Source organism: Camellia sinensis, chromosome 7, assembly GCF_055761805.1.
Source record: "Camellia sinensis isolate YWXY chromosome 7, ASM5576180v1, whole genome shotgun sequence".
In the NCBI taxonomy this organism is placed as follows: Eukaryota; Viridiplantae; Streptophyta; class Magnoliopsida; order Ericales; family Theaceae; genus Camellia; species Camellia sinensis.
In genome coordinates, this window is record NC_138967.1 from 111044426 (window position 1) to 111064286 (window position 19861).

At 34.0% G+C, this 19861-nt stretch overlaps 2 protein-coding genes across 2 annotated transcripts; both read left to right on the top strand.

The window, feature by feature from the left end:
* Positions 1 to 3894: 3894 nt before the first annotated feature.
* Positions 3895 to 7510, top strand: LOC114264706 (protein NUCLEAR FUSION DEFECTIVE 4-like; the record flags this gene model as incomplete). Its single annotated transcript, XM_082881007.1, has 2 exons — positions 3895 to 4587; positions 7478 to 7510. Coding segments are annotated over 2 exons (726 nt in total), but the record flags the coding sequence as incomplete, so codon positions are not given.
* A 284-nt stretch (positions 7511 to 7794) lies between these two features.
* LOC114268657 (disease resistance protein RGA2) lies at positions 7795 to 18714 on the top strand. Its single transcript, XM_082879082.1, has 6 exons — positions 7795 to 9679; positions 9915 to 11504; positions 11736 to 12035; positions 13059 to 13190; positions 18167 to 18217; positions 18317 to 18714. Exons 1-3 carry the CDS (start codon positions 7893 to 7895, stop codon positions 11749 to 11751), a joined length of 3393 nt encoding a protein of 1130 aa, XP_082735208.1. The 5' UTR covers positions 7795 to 7892; the 3' UTR covers positions 11752 to 12035; positions 13059 to 13190; positions 18167 to 18217; positions 18317 to 18714.
* The last annotated feature ends 1147 nt before the right edge of the window (positions 18715 to 19861 follow it).

The window sequence follows — 19861 nt, forward strand, 5'->3', positions numbered from 1 at the left end:
TATTCTTAACTCTCTCTCTCTCTCTCTCTCTCTCTCTCTCTCACACACACACACACACGAACCAGACCTCTCACTCCCTCCCTCCCTCTCTCTCTCCATCGCGCATCAATGTCGTCGGCGGCTAGGGTTTCTCTTTGTCTCTCTTCTCTCTTTCCGTCCCGATCTGAAACTGGAAGTTAGCTCTGCCGTTCGCTCTCTCTCCGTTGCCTCCCGCACCTACATCGACGGCTGGTCATCTCTGCCGATCGCGATTTGCGTTGAAACCCTAGCATCAGCGGCGGTTAGCCGGCTAGGTTGAAACCCTAAAAAAAAATTGAAGAAAAATATAAAAAAAAATCAATATTAATATTAATTAAAAAAGAAAAAAATGTATATTTTTGAAGAAAAAGAAAAAAAATTAATATTAATTAAAAAATCAATATTTTAATTGGTATTAATTATTAATAAATTAATATTATATATTTTTGTAATGAATTAATATTAATTGATACTAATTAATAATTTTAGTATTAATTGAGACTAATTAAGAAATTGATATTAATTAATAATTTTAGTGTTGATTGATACTAATAAAAATTAATTATTAATATTTATTGATACTAATTAATAATTTTAGTATCAATTGACATTAATAAAATTTAATTATTAATATTAATTAATACTAATTAATAATTTTGGTATTAATCAAGACTAAAAGAAATTCATACTAATTAATAATTTTAGTATTAATTGATACTCATTAATTTTATAATGGAAAAAAATTGTTACAATAATACTTCTATTACATTTTTGTCAAATATATCAATTTTTATATTAGTTGACACTAATTAATACTAATTATATTAAATTTTATTAATAAAATAATTTTTTTAAATTAAAATTTAAAAAAAATGACAAAATTATCATTTTTAATCATATAAGGGCAAAAAGGACAATTACACAGTAAAAAGCTATTTTACAGCTTATCAACCAAATACTACCCTGCTGCTTAAATCTATAATCCCACAGGTGCACCAAACAGGTTAACAACTTACATTCACAGTTATAAGTTATAATCTGTTAAGTTATATATAATGGTGCTGTTTGGTGTAGCTGTTAAAACAAATTATAGATTATAACTTAACAGATTATAGATTGTGACTTTAATCAGAAACTGTTAATCTGTTTGGTATAGCTGTTGGATTATAGATTTAAGTTGCTGAGTAGTGTTTGTTAAATAAGCTGTGAAGTAGCTTTTTCAATTATTTTTTATTTTTTATTATTCACTATTTGTCTACATTTCTCATAAAAAATAATAATAATAATTTATAGTCCATTTTGGTCTTTTTCTATTTTTTAAAAAATAAAAAATAAAAAAATTTAAGAGTATAATCGTGAATTAACATGTCCACAACAGAAGCTGATAATCAGAAGTAAGGGGTGAGCAGCTTCTTAGAATCAGCCTTTTTTACTTAAAATAAGTTGTTAGAATCAGAAGTTGTTTGAAATAAATTTAACCAAACAGTCAAAAATAACTTTTTAAAAACCAGAAGCCATAAGTTCGCTTAAAAAAATCTCACCAAACACCCTCAATCACTTTCTCACGACTCTACAAGCAGGGTCTATTATACATAATAATCACGGTGGGCCCATTTAAAAATCGGGGCCCAATAATATAATATAATAACCATGAGACCAAAAAAACAGGCCATGGTTTAACAAGATTACTGTGGGCGAATTCACCCCACTTGCAACTCAAACAGCATATATTATAGAACCGCGCTAAAGGCTCGAAATTGGAGGCGTGAATTTATCTCGAAAAAAGTTGTTTTGTCTGTTTATTTATTTATTTATTTATTTTTCTATGTGGGTTTGGTTTTGTTTTTGATTTTTTTTTTTTTATTGAAAAGTTTTTTATGTGTATCTTAAAACCTAAAGCTTAATAAAAAAATAAATAAATCAACGCAGTCCAACAAATAAAATAAAATAAAATAAAACTAACATAGCCCAACAAATAGAAGAAAAAAAAAACAATTAGACTAGATTGATTTGGTGATAAAATTGATTGATCAGTTAGACTGCTAGTTAAAATTTGTTAATTTCATATAATTTTGTACGAGTCCTTACTATATTTTTATTTCAAATAAGAAAGACTCAGAAGAAATAAAAACCTAAACCTTAAATCCTAAACTCTAAACTCACCCCTACACATAACCATCCTTTAAAAATAAATAAATAAATAAATAAAATTACAGCAGCCCAATAAATAAATAAAAACAATCAAACTAACACAACTCAACAAATAAAATAAAATAAAAAAACAAAAACAATAACAACAACAACAACAAAACTAACACAGAAAAAAAAAAAAAAAAAAAAAAAAAAAAAAAAAAAAAAAAACACGATTCGAGCCACATTCGAGGCCTCAATCTTTTTCCTATATGATAATGGGAAAATGTCTCGTAACTCAAATTTGGTGGCTCAAAAGTGGCTCAAATGGCCAAAACGACGTCGTTTTGGCCATTTTTATGTTGTTTTGTACTCAAAACGACGTCGTTTTGGCCATTTAAGTCACTTTTGAGCCACAAAATTTGAGCTACGTAGCATTGCCGATGATAATGTGCACAAATCTCAGCCGTGTAAACCCACGTTAAGCACCCTCAATGGAGGGCCCCACTTGAGTCATTCAAAATCTAAAATCATAAGGACCTTCAGGTGGGAACATATCCACCCAAACAAACTGTTACGAAATTCAGCCCACAGTTTTTCAAAACAAAATGCCAAAACCAGTGGTATACAACTGCACGGTATTGCACTACCCACGCATGACAATGCTTACTGTTTGTATGCAAATAACCAGCTGGAAATATCCACAACAAGAGCTGCGGGAAAGCTGGAATCCACGTGCAGCACCATGGATTGGAAGCTTTGGTTGAAAAGACTCTCCTACTCTTAAAAACAACTCAACATTTTTGAAAATCAATCTCACCACTCAAGATTTTTTTGAAACAAAATTCTTTTTTTTCAAATTTTCTCTTTTTTTAAGACTTTTGAAACAAAATTTTCTCCTTTCTCCTTTTGAAGCAAAATTTTGGCTCCGTTTGGTAAGAGTTTCGAATTATAGTTCCACTCATTGATTTGAATGTGTTGTTTATTTTGAGATTTTAAATCATAACTCTACACTCATTTTTCAAAATTTAATTCAAAACATGATTATTACTTTTCAAAACTCATAACCAAACACATAATTCAAAACTCTTTTCAAAACTCAATTCAAATCAATATTTTAATTTTGTTAAGATTTTAAATATTTTAATATTTAAATATGTTACGATTTTTTTTATTTTTTTATTTTTTGAATATTTTTAAATATTTTAATTTCAAAATATTACGATTTTAATTTTTTAAATTTTAAAATATTTTATAAAAATAAATTCAAACTCTATTTTATAATTTTTTTTTATAAATATTTTAATTTTTTTTTGTTATGTATTTGGTTACGATTTGAGTGTAGAGTTGTGAAAGTAGTATGGAGATTCGAGTTATGTGTTTGGTTATGAGTTTTAAAAAAAAAATTTTAATTGAGTTTTATATTATGTGTTTGGTTACCATTTGAGTATAGAGTTGTTTTTAAATTTAAAATTTTAACATTTTAAATTATTGGGAAAATTATCAGAAAGTACTATTTACCAATCTATTACTCCATTTGGTCCCACATTCATTCTTTTGGATTGACAAGCCCTGTTTGGCATGTTTTGTGGACAGTCAGGTCCCATTTTGAATTTATGTGATATGTGTGTGGACAGGTTTGCCCCATTTTTGTTTTTTCTACAGAGGTGTATATTGGGATTGAATGTAGATTTTGTGGGATACGTTTGCTGATCCACGTTTGGCAATTTGGATCTCATGTTTTGAACATGGATGAACACTGCAGTGCTGGTGACCTGCATTCGAAACTTCCGCAAAAACAGAGGACCCGTGTCGGGGATTCTAAAAGGGTATATGGGTTTAAGCACTGCCATATTCACCGATCTCTGCACAGCTCTGTCCTCCTCCGACCCTTCAACTTTCCTTCTCATGCTCACAATCGTCCCCTTCCTCGTCTGCCTCACCACCATTCTCTTCCTCCGCGAAATCCCACCTTCCTTCATTGCCGGCGAAGACAAAGAAGAAGCTCGGTACTTCAGAATCATCAACGTCGTCGTCGTCGCCGTCGTCGTCGCAGTCTATCTCTTGTTATTCGATGTCATCGGAGTTCACAATCGTTTAATTTCTCAGTCATTCGCAATCATCCTTCTAATCCTCTTAGCTTCTCCAGTTTTAATCCCACTGTACATCGCAACCCAGAATTGGATTCGATCTAATTCCGAATCAAATTCGGACCTCGAGGGACATGTGACTGAACCGTTGCTGGGTATGCCGGAGAAAGAGAAGACGACGACAGAGGCTGCGGTGGCGGTGGAGAGGAGAGCGCCGGTTATCGGAGAGGATCACACGATAATTGAGGTGTTGAGGACGGTTGATTTCTGGGTATTGCTTATGTCGTTTATGTGTGGAGTTATTTCACGCCCCACATCACGCGCCTGTAACCCACATCGTCCAAAAAGAGTACTATTCGGTGTGTTTGGTTTGAGTTTTCTGGATTAAATTTTTTGAAAACTGAATTTTTTGGTTTTCGTATTTTTTTGTTTTTAGTGAATATTTTTAAAATTTTAAACTTTTTTTTTTTTACTTTTTTAGATGCATCTTACTTAGATGTATCTAAAAAGTAAAAAATTTGTGAAAACATATTTAAAAAAATTAATAAATACATAAAAATACAAAATATGTACTGAATTGTTGTATTTTTTTTTTGTATTTGTGGTATTTAGTGAATTTTTAAAATATTTTTTTTACAATTTTTTTACTTTTTAGGTGTATTTATGTTAAATGTGTCTAAAAAGTAAAAAAATTGTTTAAAGTATTAAAAAAAATTCAGTAAAAACAAAAAAATACGAAAAATAAGAAAGTAAAATTTTCTGAAAAGTGTTTTTTGAAAAATGGAAACAAGCAAGGTGTAACCCTTTTTTTTGGAACGTGAATCTCACACACCCCTTCCCATAAATACATGCGCCACATCACGTGCTTATAACCCACACCGTCCAAAAAGAGTACTGTTACCTTTTTTTTGGAACGTGAATATTAAACACCCCTTCCCATAAATACACGCGCCACATCACATGCTTATAACCCACACCGTCCAAAAAGAGTACTATTACCTTTTTTTGGGAACGTGAATCTCATACACCCCTTCTCATAAATACACGCAGGTCTACAAACTCAAATTAACACATTAATGGCAAAATAGTAAACAAACAATCCAAAGGCCTAAACGGTTTAAAAGAAAACAATTAGAACCACATGATCTACAAGATGACAAAATGGGATTTACTAGTCAATTCCCCTAAATTATTTAAATTTTTACCATTTAAATTTTTTGAATATTTATTTTAATTTTTGACTTATTAAATTTTTTAGATTATTTAAATTATTTAAATATTTATGATTTAAATGTTTTGAATATTTATTTTGAAAAAAAATTATTCCTTTGCAGTATTTTCAATTAAAAAATTGATTAATGTTATTTTCTGTTAATAATAATTTTTTAAAATTAAATTTTGAAAAGAGTTTGGTTATGAGTGTTGATCAGAATTTTCAATAATGTGAAAGTAGTGTGTTTTGTTATGAGTTATAACAATTTGAATTAAGTTTTGAAAATTCTTTCCCAAACTCATAACCAAACAAATTTTCTTACTTCACATATCAAATCAAACTTTCAAAACTCAATTCTACACTCAATTCAAAACTCAATTCAATACTCTATTCAAAAACCATAACCAAATAAATTTTCTATACTCAAATCATAATTCCACAACTCACAAACTCAAAATACAACTCATACTCTCAAATCATATTTACAAAACTCTACCAAACGCAACCTTCGTTTTCTAAAATTTTTCTCTCCCACGACTTTTGAAACAAAATTTTGTTTTCTAAAATTTTCTCTCTCTCTCCGAACAACAAAATGAGGGATGTTTATAGAATTAAAAATCACCTAAAAAACATACTAGCTATGTGGTATTTTCAAAAATATATGGCTTACCACGTGGTATCTCAAAGTCATGTGGTTTGTCATGTGTTTTCAAAAATATGTGGCTAGTCATGTGCTATGAGAGCCAATTTTTTCAACACTGCTAAATTTTTTGAATTAGAAAAGATTTGAAAAAAGGTTTTGAATAGGTTTAAAATATTTCGGCCAAAACGGGTGTAACATTGGAATTAAAGCTTAAACCTAAGTTTTCTGCTGAGAAATTTATAAAATAATTTCAATTTTCATCATCGGGTGTTCAAAAAAAACACCCAAATCTTTAGGCTAGTCAAAATGAAGTGTCTACGGTCATAACCAAAAAAGTATATGTGATACATAATTAAATTTAAATACCGCAACATGAAATACAATCAAATATTTCATTAATCTTAACTAAAATACTTTAGTATAATTTTTCTTTTGTTTTTTTTATCCCTCATAAATAATCTAGGCTTTGGCTTCTGTGCAGTTCTTAATCGGACTGGACTGTGCTGTTGTGTCCGTGGGGCCCACCACGGGTCCCGTTTTGATAATCTGAACCGTTAATGTGTAGAACTCGTCGAGTACTACATACTTGTAAAAAATCACGTTGATCGGATATCGATAGCTATGTGATCAAAACAGATTTTTTTCAACCGTTAATTTATTCACCGTCCTTTTTTTTTATACAAAACTGATTTGATCACATAGCTACTGATATCCAATTAACGTGATTTTTTACAGGCTTATAGTACTCGACGAGTTCTACAAATTGAACGGTTCAGATTATCAAAACGGGACCCGTGGTGGGCCTCTACGGGCCCAACAGCACGGTCCAATCCGATTAAGGACTGGACAGAAGCCAAGCCCAATAATCTATATATAGCCAACCGCATTTGATGAGACTTAAAGTTTGATTTAGAGATGTTTTGAGAAGTTGGTAAAAAGCTGTCTTTTGACTTTTTACCAAGCTTTTTAGCTTTTTAGAAAGTGATTTGAGAAGTTGGTAAAAAACTGATTTTTGACTTTTTAATTTAATATTTGTTTATGGTGTCAAATCAAATTAAAATGACCAAAATACCCTTATCCAACATAAGAAATTTATTTTTTTATTTTTTTGTCATAGGCCCCAATTTGTAATTCCACACTTGCGTTTTTAGAACTTTCCAAACCAATTTTGTTGCGTTTTTGCCTACTTGCGTTTTTGGAAAATGATCAAAAAGTGACTTTTTTCCAAAATTCCCAAAACGGCACTTAGGGGTTGTTTGGGGTGTCCTAAATAAGTGCACTTTTTGTCTTTTTGAACTAAAAAATTGAGGTTGAAAATATGGATGTTTGAGTTAATTTTTTAACTTTTTATGGAAAAATGTATAATAAAAAATTGATTTGTAGGGAAAATTCGAATTGAAAGTTGTGCAGCCGTAATTGTTGACTTTTGGTAAATAGTGTTAACTTTTTAACTTTTTAAATAACTTTTTAATTTTTTTACAAATTTTTAAACTTGGCCTTAGTATAAATAATCTATATTTATTGTTTAATTTTCACTTTCTATTCAAATTTGAAATCAAATTAAATAAAAAATTAGTGAAAGATTAGACATGGTGGCAGAGAGTGCGCACACTAACCAACTATTTTAATTCATCAGTAGGTAATGAGTCATTTTCCAAGTCTTCCCTCATTTGTCTTTGCACAATTGTTATGAAACCTTTATTCTGATATACATCTCAACTTGGGTCATTTTTTTTGGCAAAACATTATTTGCAATTTTGAGAGCTTTCCTTGAATTGAATCCAGATATCAAGTCAACATGGCATCGTTTCTACCATTTGTGCTTCAGAATCTCAACTCCTTGATCCAAAAGGAGGTGGGCTTGCTTTGGGGTGTTGACAAGGAGATGAAAAAGCTTTCAAGCACTCTCACCACCATCCAGGCTGTCCTGGAAGATGCCGAACAAAAACAATTCCAAGACAAAGCAATACAAAATTGGTTGAGAAAACTTAATAATGCAGCCTATGAAGTAGATGACATATTGGATGACTGCGCAACCGAAGCCCTCCAAAAAAAGCTGAGTTCTAGTTCTCTAAAGAAGGAAATAAGCACTTCCTTATTGACTTATCCTGTTGAGAACATTCTGTTCCGCCACAAGATAGGGAATAGGATGAAAGATACCATAGAGAACTTAAATGCAATTGCTGAAGAGCGGATGAAGTTTCATTTACGTGAGGTGGTTGTGGAGAAGCGTGTTGAACTGGCTGAAAGACGTGAAACCAGCTCTGCTCTAATTCAACCACAAGTGTATGGAAGAGAAGAAGATAAAGAAAAAATTGTCAAAATGTTGGTTGAGAATATATGTGATTGCCAGGATGTTTCTGTCTACCCTATAATTGGCATGGGGGGGCTAGGAAAGACCACGCTTGCCCAAATGGTCTTCAACGATGAGAGGGTAGAGTGCCACTTTGAGCTTAAAATTTGGGTTTATGTTTCTCAGGATTTTGATGTGAAAAGGGTGATAAAAGCAATAATCGAATCCGTATCTGAGAGAACCTGTGAAGCCTCAAAGCTGGATTCTTTGCAGAAAAAGCTTCGAGAGATGCTAAATGGGAAAAGATATTTGCTTGTATTAGATGATGTGTGGGACGAAGATCAAGACAACTGGGATGGGCTAAAGTATTTACTAGCATGTGGATCAAAAGGTGCTTCCATTATCGTTACTACTCGTGTTGCAAAGGTGGCATCAATCATGGGAACTGTTCCAGCACATCACTTGTCATTTTTATCTGAAGAAGATTGCTGGTTGTTGTTCAAACAACGGGCATTTGGACAAGGGAATGAAGAGCATCCAAACCTTGTGGCCGTTGGGAAGGAGATAGTGAAGAAGTGTGGGGGTGTGCCTTTAGCTGCGAAGGCCCTTGGAGGGCTGATGCGCTTCAAAAGTGAGGAAACAGAATGGCATTCTGTTCAAGAAAATGAAATTTGGAACTTACCCCAAGACAAAAATTCCATCTTGCCTCTCTTAAGATTAAGTTACTATAACCTTCCATCGGAATTGAGACGGTGTTTTGCTTACTGTGCCATTTTTCTAAAAGGTTCTGAAATTGAAAAGGAAAAACTTATTCATCTTTGGATGGCTAATGGCTTTATTTCATCCAACGGAAAATCCGAGTTAGAAGATATTGGTAATGGTATATGGAATGAGTTATATTGGAGATCTTTTTTCCAAGATGTGGACAAAGATCTATCTGGCAACATTATTTTCAAAATTCATGATCTTATGCACGATCTTGCCCAATCCGTTATGCAAGATGAATGTCATATGATGGAGGCTGAAAGCTCAAAGAACATATCAGCTCAAAGAATTCATCATGTTACACTGGTTGCAGACTGCCAGTACCCAGCTGCCTTTCCTAAAGCATTATATAGAGTTGAATCCTTACATACAATTCTTCTACAACATAGAGTGCCAAACGTTATCACTTATGGTGGTTTTCCTTTTTCTTGTGACTTCACAAATTTTGGTTCGTGTCGAGTGTTCGATGCATTGGGCACCAACATGAGGCAGTTGTCATCTTCAATTGGTAAGTTAAAACATTTATGGCATGTTTGATTGGAAGGATTAAAGCATAGGATTGGGATTATTAATCCGTGAGCCCAATCATCCTATGTTTGTTTTGACATTTTAGTTTAGGATTATTAATCCAATGGATAATTAATCCAACAAATTTGTAGGATTATTAGTAATGGGGTAGGGGTGGGATAACTAATACCACACTAATTTAATAGGATTATTAATACCTCACTATTAGTGTTGTGAATCAAACATGGCCTTAAGGTACTTGAACCTTTCTAAAACTTACATTCAGACGCTCCCAAAGTCAATTTGTAGCCTTCACAATTTGCAGACTTTAAACCTAAATTCATGTGATTACCTTCAGAGGCTGCCCAAGAACATGAAATCCCTAAGAAGCCTCCGACATCTTTATCTGAACGGTTGTGGAGAAATACAGGACATGCCTCCAAAGCTTGGGCATTTAACTCTCCTGAGGACATTAAGTTTATTTGTCGTGGGTAAGAGTAGAGGTCATCGGGTAGTTGAATTGCAATGCTTAGATCTTGGAGGAGAACTGTATATCCGTCACCTTGAGAGAGTGAGAAGCTCAACGGATGCCAAAGAAGCCAATTTGGTTGGAAAACAGAACCTCCGAGTATTGAAGTTATCATGGGGACATAACAGTGAATCAGAATCACAAGCAAATGTTGAACAACTACTTGAATCCCTGGAACCTCACCCAAATGTTGAAGTGTTGTTCATAGACAATTACAGAGGTGCCCACTTCCCACTTTGGATGAGGGATTCAGTTCTTAAAAACATAGTTTTTATTGAGCTACGTAGCTGCAGAAACTGCTTAGTACTTCCCGCGTTTGGACAGTTGCCTTCCCTGCGACGGCTTTATATTTCCGAAATGGATTATGTGGAGTACATTGACAATTACTTCCCTGGCGGAAGCCCAGTTAGAGGATTTCCGGCTTTGGAAGTACTCTGTATTTCTGAGTTGCCGAATTTGGTAGGGTTGTCGAGGGAGGAAGGAAGAGAGCTACTCCCTTGTCTTCACAAGATATACATCGACAATTGCCCAAAATTGACCTTGCCGTGTCTTTCATCACCAAAACTCTTGAATGTCTCCAGCTCCAGCAACGTGGTACTAAGTTCAATCTCAAATCTTAAGAATCTCACTACCCTTTCCGTTCGTGGCGGGGACATGGTTTCTTTTCCAGAAGAGATGTTGCAAAACCTAACTGTTCTTGAATCTCTAGATATTGAAAGGTTTAGTAAACTTAAAGTGCTACCTACAAACTTGGAAAGACTTGTCTCTTTGAAGTCATTGAGAATCTGGCGGTGTGATGAGATTGAGTCTTTGCCAGAACATGGGCTACGAAGCCTAAAGTCTCTCCAACGTCTGAAGATTGACTACTGCGATAATTTGAGTTATTTATCTGAGAGTTTGGGACACCTCACTGCCTTGGAGGAATTGTCTGCTATTGGGTGTCCCAAGCTAGTGCCTTTGCCAGACAGCATTAAGCATCTTGTTTCTCTTCGAAACCTATATATTTCTGGTACACGGTGTTCAGAGTTGAAGACTTTGCCTGAAGCATTGAAACATGTCCCTGCACTTCAATCTCTATCTATTTCTTACTACCCACAGCTCACATCACTGCCTGAATGGTTGGGAAACCTTACGTCACTTCAATCGTTGTACATTGGTTTCTGTCCCAAGATTCCATCACTTCCACATGGCTTTCAAAGGCTAACCAACCTCCAAACTTTGAGAATTCATAGATGCGGTCCTGAATTGGCAAGGCGATGTCAAAAGGAAAAGGGGGAGGATTGGTATAAGATAGCACATATTCCAAAAATCAAGATGTAAGTGCTTGTTTATTGTTTTTATTTTTTATTTTTATTTTTTGTTTCATTAACAAGTGTTAATCGGTGTTTGATAATGCATTCTTTGATCTGATCAAATCCAAACTCGATTTGATCTGATCTGATCTCTCTCGCATGTTGTTAGATCTGCTGATTAACAAGCTTTCAAGCAAGTCGTTTTTATTTTGTTTTTCATTAACAAGTGTTAATCGGTGTTTGATTTCTTTGTAGGTGGAATGGTGTGTGATCGGTTACAACTTACATGAACTTGTAAAGGAAGAGATAGAGAAGAAGGATTCGAGTACGGAGGAGTGGAAGATCGTGATGGAGAGAAGCTTCAATCGCATGGACAATCAGGTGATTGCATGGAACGACAGCGTTCTGCGCGCCGATTGTCGATGCGAGCTCCAAACGCTGGAGTGCAACACAGTTGGATCAACGGCGGTTGTCGCAGTCGTGACTCCCGATAAGATCATCACCGCCATCGCATAGGAGCACCACCGTCGATCCACCATTGGAGCATTACCCCGGGTATGTCCTCTCTATTTCACCCTCTCTCTGTCTTCTTCCATTCGCATACCTTCACGCAAACCCAGCCCCAAATCGACCCACCCACCGCCATTATGTTTAATACAGATTCCTCCTCCACAGTCAATAACCACCATCAGCCCCCTTTTCTCTTTTACCCTCGCTTCCCCTCTCTCTCTCTCTCTCTCTCTCTCTATATATATATATATAGCTATATAATTATTATATGAATTTGGCTATGGTAAGAGTATGCGGATAACCTGTTCGATGAAATTCCAAAATGGGTTTCGAATTAGAGAAATCATGATAGTCCGTTGGATGAACTGGCTTCGGACTGATTGTCTTTTGATCATATAAAAAGATGTTGGAAATAAGAAGAATTCAATGAATGTTTCTCTATATAAGTGGTATGAGTTTATTGCTTTATAGTTCTGTTTAGCTTAGAGTGGACAAATTAGGTGCATATAAATCATACTCATATTGCTGGTTATTTTTTAGGTTTTCTTTGAGCTTCTATTAGTTGTTAGAAAAAGAGTAAGAGACAGATGTAGAGTTTTGCTTTGAATTTGACTTATTGTACATGTGAGAGTTTTTAATGGTTGTGATTGAGGTGTTCTGTTGGTTGTGGAACTTGGGGGACATACAGTTATATTGTGGGGGTGTGAGATCATCGGTGCTGATCATCAGTGTTATTGTTCAATATTATTCAATATTGATTTGTAAATCTGTTGTTGTTTGTTTTTGTCCATGTAACCAATCTCTGTGAATCTGCTTTATAACTGCAAGCATTAGTTCCAATTCATTCCAGAGAACTTAACCTATATCCCAAGTTCCTAACTTCAATATGTCTTGCTAACAAGTGTGCACACCAAAGGGGAAAAAAAGAAGCTGCTTCTATTTCTTTCTTTTCCCTTTCTCTCCCTAAAGCACTCCTCAAATCCTTTATCCAAGCACAGCCCTAATGTTTTGATCCTTGGCAGAGTCATTGAGCGATTACTTTTTTTCCCCATTTCTTATGACTTGTAGGTTCCATTTTGCCCAATGGTTGGATCAGAAGTGTATTCTTCAGAAGTGAAGAAAATTGAGGTTTTAATGGAAAATTTTCGTCGTGCAATTGGTCTACGCATCAAGGAAAATAAGGAAGTTTATGAAGGAGAGGCAAGTTGCCCCTATCTATTTTTATCAATCATAGTTTATTTTGTCCAATGATCTTGTGACTTTTTGCATATTATTGTCCTTATGGTTTTGGTTCCATGTTTATTATTATTATTATTATTTTTTATGACAAATATATCTGTTTCAGCTCCATGTTTATTATTATTATTTTTTATCACAATGCATTCTTCTGATAATGCATTCTTCCATATTAACTAAGAAGACTAGTGGAGATGTTAAAAATGTTTGTTAAAGTGTATTATATGACAAAAAGTGGAGTCCAATTTTGTATGTTAAGGGTTTGTTCATGTAGTAGTGTATATGGGTGTTCCAATGGAGATGTTAAAATGCGTTGTTGTCTTAGCCTCAGCTACTTCAACTCTGCACAACCTTTTTATTTGTGGAACATTTCCACAAAGCTTAAAAATGATTTTGTGACAAGATTGTCATCTTCACAAACAAATTTTCAAGACCCAACCTTCTTTTACAGAGGCAAAATTAAAGATTAATTCTTATAAAAAAGAATGAGAAAGTAGACTTTTTGACTAACCAAAATAAAAACTTTAACTTCTTTGTAAATAAATTCATAATATATTGAATTTATCCTTGTTATGGAATTTTTTCCATAATCTTTCATAACCATATCAGTTCTGGCTTGTTTTCCTCTCATCCAAATTGTCATGATTCATGAATTGAACATTAGGCACATTTGCTTTGCAGATGACCTCTTTGTTCTTTGTTATCCTAATGATCAGCCCTTTTAAATAGTTTTTAATGCTCTTCTTGAATTCAATAAATTTTCTGGCCTTCCGCCAAAAAAGAGCAAAAGCAAGATTTACATTATTGGTATTGATGATCAATCTAAGATAGATCTTTGCAATTTAATTCGGGTTCAACTTGGTTCCCTTCCGGTCAAATACTTAGGAGTGCCCCATAGTTCTAGTTAGCTCTCAGCTGATAATTATAAAGGCCTCATTGACAAAATTAGTTTCTTTCCTACACTGGTAGACTTCACATTATCCAGTCTATTCTCTTCAGCAAGTTTTTTGGTCTATGCACTTTATCCTCCTCAAGCCAGTATGCTTGCATATAGAGCAATTGCTCAGGATTTTTGTGGACAGGGACCAACTCTTACCTTCATTCTAATAAATTCGCTTGAGGGACTCTTTGCTTGCCTAAAACAGAAGGAGGTCTTGGCATTAGAAAGCTTCTAGATTGGAACCATGCTTATTTCCTCAGGCATATTTGGGTCATTTACTCTAAGCATCATTCAACTGTGAGTTCAATTAGGGGTGTAAGCGGTTTGGTTCAAGGGAAAGTTTAGCACCAAACCGAACCTTTCGGTTTTGTTGGTTGAGGAACCAAAACAGACTGCATTCTACGGTTCAGTTTTCTCGGTTTGGTGTAGAGAAGGGAACATGAGATTTTAGAAGGGTTTTATAAAAACTTGCACAATCACACATTGAGAATAAATGAAGTAAAATAGTGAAAGTTGCTCTATAAATGTCTTCCTCCCTAATTTTTATTAGAAATTGTGTATTGTTAGTCACTTATCTTCTAATGCTCAAAATTTTTAAATATACCAAACCAAACGAAGCCTTAAGTCCCATCAAATGGGGTCGGCTACATGAATCCTTCTTCTCCACGTGGCCCTATCAAAGGCCATTTCATTAGTCAAATTAAGTAGATTCATATCTCTATTTATAACGCTAGTCAACGTTAATCTAGGCCTACCCCGTCCCCTAACACTTCCATCTACCGTTAGAGCATCGCATCTCTTCACTACTGCCTCTGTTGGTCTCCGTTGAATATGACCAAACCATCTCAAACGATTCTCTCTCAACTTATCTTCTATCGGTGCTACTCCTACCCATTCCCGAATACACTCATTCCTAATCCTGTCCTGTCTAGTCTTACCACACATCCACCTTAGCATCCTCATCTCAGCCACACTCATCTTATCTACATGTTGTTTCTTAGTTGCCCAACACTCCGTCCCATACAACATAGCTGGTCTAATAGCCGTTCTATAAAACTTACCTTTTAGTCTAGTGGGTATTCGTTTATCGCACAATACCCCAGACGCACTTCTCCACTTACACCATCCCGCCTTAATCCTATGGGCCACATCTGCATCAATTTTAAATATAATATATAAAATTTTAAAACCACAACAGATCGCACGTTATGAAAAATAGACCACAAACCAAAATTTCAATTGATCTTGAGCAGTCAGTCTAGTTTCATTGGTTTTTCTTACACCCATAAATTCAATGGTGCTATAGATATCTTATTAGAGGCAAATGCTTTTGGGCTTTTACAGTCCTTCCTGACTGATCCTGGACTTGGAGAAAGGTTCTTAATCTTAGATCCATTGCCAGACCTTTTGTTAAGGATATCATTGGACCTGGCTTTTCCCTCCCTCTCTAATGCCTTCCTTTCAGCCCAATGGTTCTAGAGATGACGAGGTTCAGTGCATTATTTCCTCCTCTCTTAAATACGAAGCTACAACACTTGGGATGCTATCAAGCCTCATTCCCTTTCTGTGATTTGGCATAAGATTATTTGGTTCCCTAAGTACATTCCCAGACACGGCTTTGTTTTTGGATGGCTATTAGAGGAAGGCTTAGGACTAAGGCAGGCTCAAAGATTGGGGGAAGATTGATTCACTACTTGTCTCGTTTGTCGACAAAAACAATAAGTCTCTTTCTCATATTTCTTTAATTGTTCCTTTTCTAGAGCAATTTGGGAGCAGATCAGTTATCTTTGCTGCTTTTCTAAGGCTCAACATTCTAGGGATAATGAGATATCATGGATTACTAACCAATTTAGTGGGAATTTTTTTTCCATATAGTGAGGAAAATTGCTTAGGCTGCAACAGTGTACTACATCTGGCAAGAGAGAAATCATGGGCTTTCAAAGGATGTCATAGGCCTACATATTTGATGAATCAGATTAATTCTGACATTAGAGTTAAATGTTCTCAGTTTGCATCTAGTAAGCAATCTTAATCTGTCATTGTGTAAAAACTGGTAGATTTCTAAGAGAATTTTTGCTCCTCATTAGTCTAGTTGCTTCTTGTAATTCTTGATTTTGGTATTTGAAAGGTATGCCTCCCTTGATTTTTGTATTCTTTGTTTCTTTTAATGAAATTCTCGCATACCAAAAAAAAAAATATTCATAATAGGATGACCTTAAACTAATTTTAAGCTTTTAATGGACTTAAGTGTAATTATATGGCCATTCACTTAAGTGTAAATTTTAATAATCCCTAATAAAAATGAAATGCCCAAACAAAAACTTGAAACACCTAATTCAATCCATTCAATTTGATATCACTCTGCATCACTACTTAGTGCCTTTATGATGATTGAATTGAAGCTTGATTAACGAGCCCAATAAGAAAAAAAAACAAATGATATATATATATATATATGTTTGTATACTCACCAAAACAGACCTTAGTTCACTAGTCTGCAACAGATTGATTAACCTCATAGGCTATGAACTCATAAAACATGTAAAACACTCTTGCTTCAAGTTTTAAACCTTTCACTAAATATTTGATTCATATTTCTAGAACTCTACATAACTACGTATATCATATGATAAAAGATTTTGAAGTTAGGTTTGTATTTTTTTTCTCCCACTGATAAAACTATTGGACTGATTCATCTCACTTGGACTAAGATTCTAAAGCTAAAAGTTGCAATCATTCACCATGAAATGCTTATGGATTAGCTATCTCCTATAGTCGAGACTAGAGAAAAATGTGATTAGTTTTGAAATGTTCCATATGATACATGATTAGGAGTTCAACTTTCACTGTCATTTCTTGCTATTGGTGGAACAGTCCATGTTAGCTGAACTTCTTTTAGCTGTCATTGTTGCTGATTATTTGTTTTCATTCTAGTACTTCAAAGATCTGTTGTCAAATAATAGAAAGGCTTGTACTAAATAAACTGTCCAATTTGAAATCCATCAAAACAGAAAGTGACCACTGCCCATTGGCACTGTGTAACAACTGACATGATTGAAGTAACAGAAAGTTATTGGATATTCATAATAATAGTTAGGGTAAATTACAATGATCTCTCTTGAGATTTGGATGAAATACAGTAAGCTCTCTTGACGTTTAATTTTAAATTGTAGTGACCTCCTCTAAGGTTTAATCAAATTGCAGAAACCTCCCCTAAGATTTTTGAAATGATAGAAACCTCCCTTAAGGTTTAGTTTTTTATTATAAATTCCCTATATTGTTACTTTATTGTTAAAAAAATAAAATAAATAAAATAAAAAATTGTTGACAATATCAAATAAGTTAATTACATTTCTAATTTTACTCTTAAAATTGTGCCTAATTACAAAGAAATAAAAGAATACAAATTTTATTTTCTCTTTTTGTTATGCCTGCAAGTACTATTGATTGCCTAAGCTTCCTTTATCCAAAATCCAAATGTTGCCAAGTATATATCCCGCATATCATGATAGGATTATTGTAACTATTTAGTTAATCTGTTAATGGTTTGAATGCAAGGAAATCAGAACTAATTCATGAAAAATTCTACGAGTATGTGGTTTAGTTTCATACTTGTGCATCTATTTCAATATCATTGGCTACTTCTTTAGCTTTTATAGCTCTCATTGCCTCTCATAGTTTCATCAATAGTGCATAAATACCATTTTTCAAGAACAACATAGTTACTAAACGGTAACCATGTCGTGATCAGCATGTCAAACCTTCAGCTAATTCATATACTAGCGGCACAAATTGATGTAACAAATTATTTGAAGAAGATTAATCATTTGTTTTTTTCAACACGATTATATTTGAACAAAATAAACCATTTATTGTCTTGAACCTGAGATATCTAAGATTGTCTATTCAAATGGGTTTTGCTTTAAAATGGCCTTAGAAGCATAAAATGCCTAAAGATTACTTTGTGCTGATTGTATGAATTTGTGGTTGCCTATGACAGGGATGAAATTAATGAGATTGAGCGCATTGAGTACTCCATGATTCAGAGATTGTATGTTTCTTTCTTTATTTATTTCTGTTCATCTTTATGGATTTGTGCTTTCTTTTTGGTGTTGTTGAAGGTTATTTGACTTTGTTTTTATGATAGCAGGTGCTGCTAGGCTTTCGGGTCACAATGACAGTAGCATGATAGCTGCAAGTTTTGAAGTGGTTGTAGCATTGGATACATTGCTGGCGGGGAATATATTGGGCTTCTTATTATAGGTCTGAGGTTGGGTAACCGGAGGTGGTTTCATTCAGCTGTTCTGTTCTCTGACTCCCTTTGTGTTAATTTCTCTTCCGCGAAATAAAGATTAAATGCAGGTCTTATTGGGCTATGTGTAATACTATTAGTGTGTGATGGACACTGGGTGCTTTAGCCTTCTGAGGTTAGAGGGTTAGAGCCTCCTATCATGCCCACTATTTTTTTGAGTGATGATTTGAAGTTCAATTTCTGTTATAATTTTATATTCTTTCACTAGTGTTATGTAGTATGTATTTTGTGTTGATTATGTGAGTTTACTTGTGAATTTTAATTCTGATGAAGATAGATGATATTAGTGCATGGATAAATTGGGAGACTAAACAAATGAATTAGTTAAAAACTAGTATGAATTTTAGCTGAGCTTCTGTGTTTGCCGAACAAAATTAAAAATGTGCAAACCACTCCATCAGCGGATCAAGTTAAAATGCTACAAAACTAACCTATTCCGATAATGTAAATAAATCCAGTAAAGTGAAAAGCATTGCAACGTTACAAAAAGGACCTAATCCATACCAAATAATTGTCCACACAACCTTGGTTTAATAATCAATTAATTTGAAGACCCTAAAACAGACACAATTGATCAATGAAATGAACTGTTTGCAAATTATGATGAAGAAATATTTGCAAACTTGCCATATTTTTCTGAATGATACTTGATAATGAAGAAGATATAAGCTAATTTTAAGAAATTGATCCCCTTTTTGGGATGGACAAAAGATGGTAACCATCACTACTATAGCCATTCGAACTTTAGTCCTTTGTGTGTCAATGTGAATTTATGAGACAAAAATGAGTGAGACCTCTAAAATTGGAGCTCTAATGCTGTGTTTGGTTGGATGATTTGGGGAGGGATTTGGAAAGGAAAATGGAAAATGTAGGAATTGGAGCTCTAATGCTGTCCTTTTCCCCCTCCTGTTTTGTCTTTTACCTTCCTCTATATTTTTTTTTTTAAAAATGGTGATAGCTCATTAGAGCTGCTTTTGAGCAGTTCTAATTAGAGCTCTCTAGCAAAGCCCTTTACGAGGTCGCCTTCAATTTAACAATCTGAATATAAATACACAAAATCTGGACCTTGATTTAATCAAATTCATGTATTAAATTGCATTGCAGATTTGGTAGATTACTCACATCACATTCATCATCAATTTAATCAATCAATTCTGTGGTCTGAGAGGGAGAGGTTCCTGATTGTTGGGATAGACCTGCTCATGTAGGTCCATATATGGTTCAGAATTTTGTCAACACGGATTCAACTCCTTTATTATTTCATGTTATCTTAGAACTTGTTTGGGAAATCATTTTTTTTTCAGTAATTTTTGATAAAAATATGAGAAAAAAAATTAATACATTTAGAAAAATTGTTTGAATTCTTATAAAAAAAAAAAATAC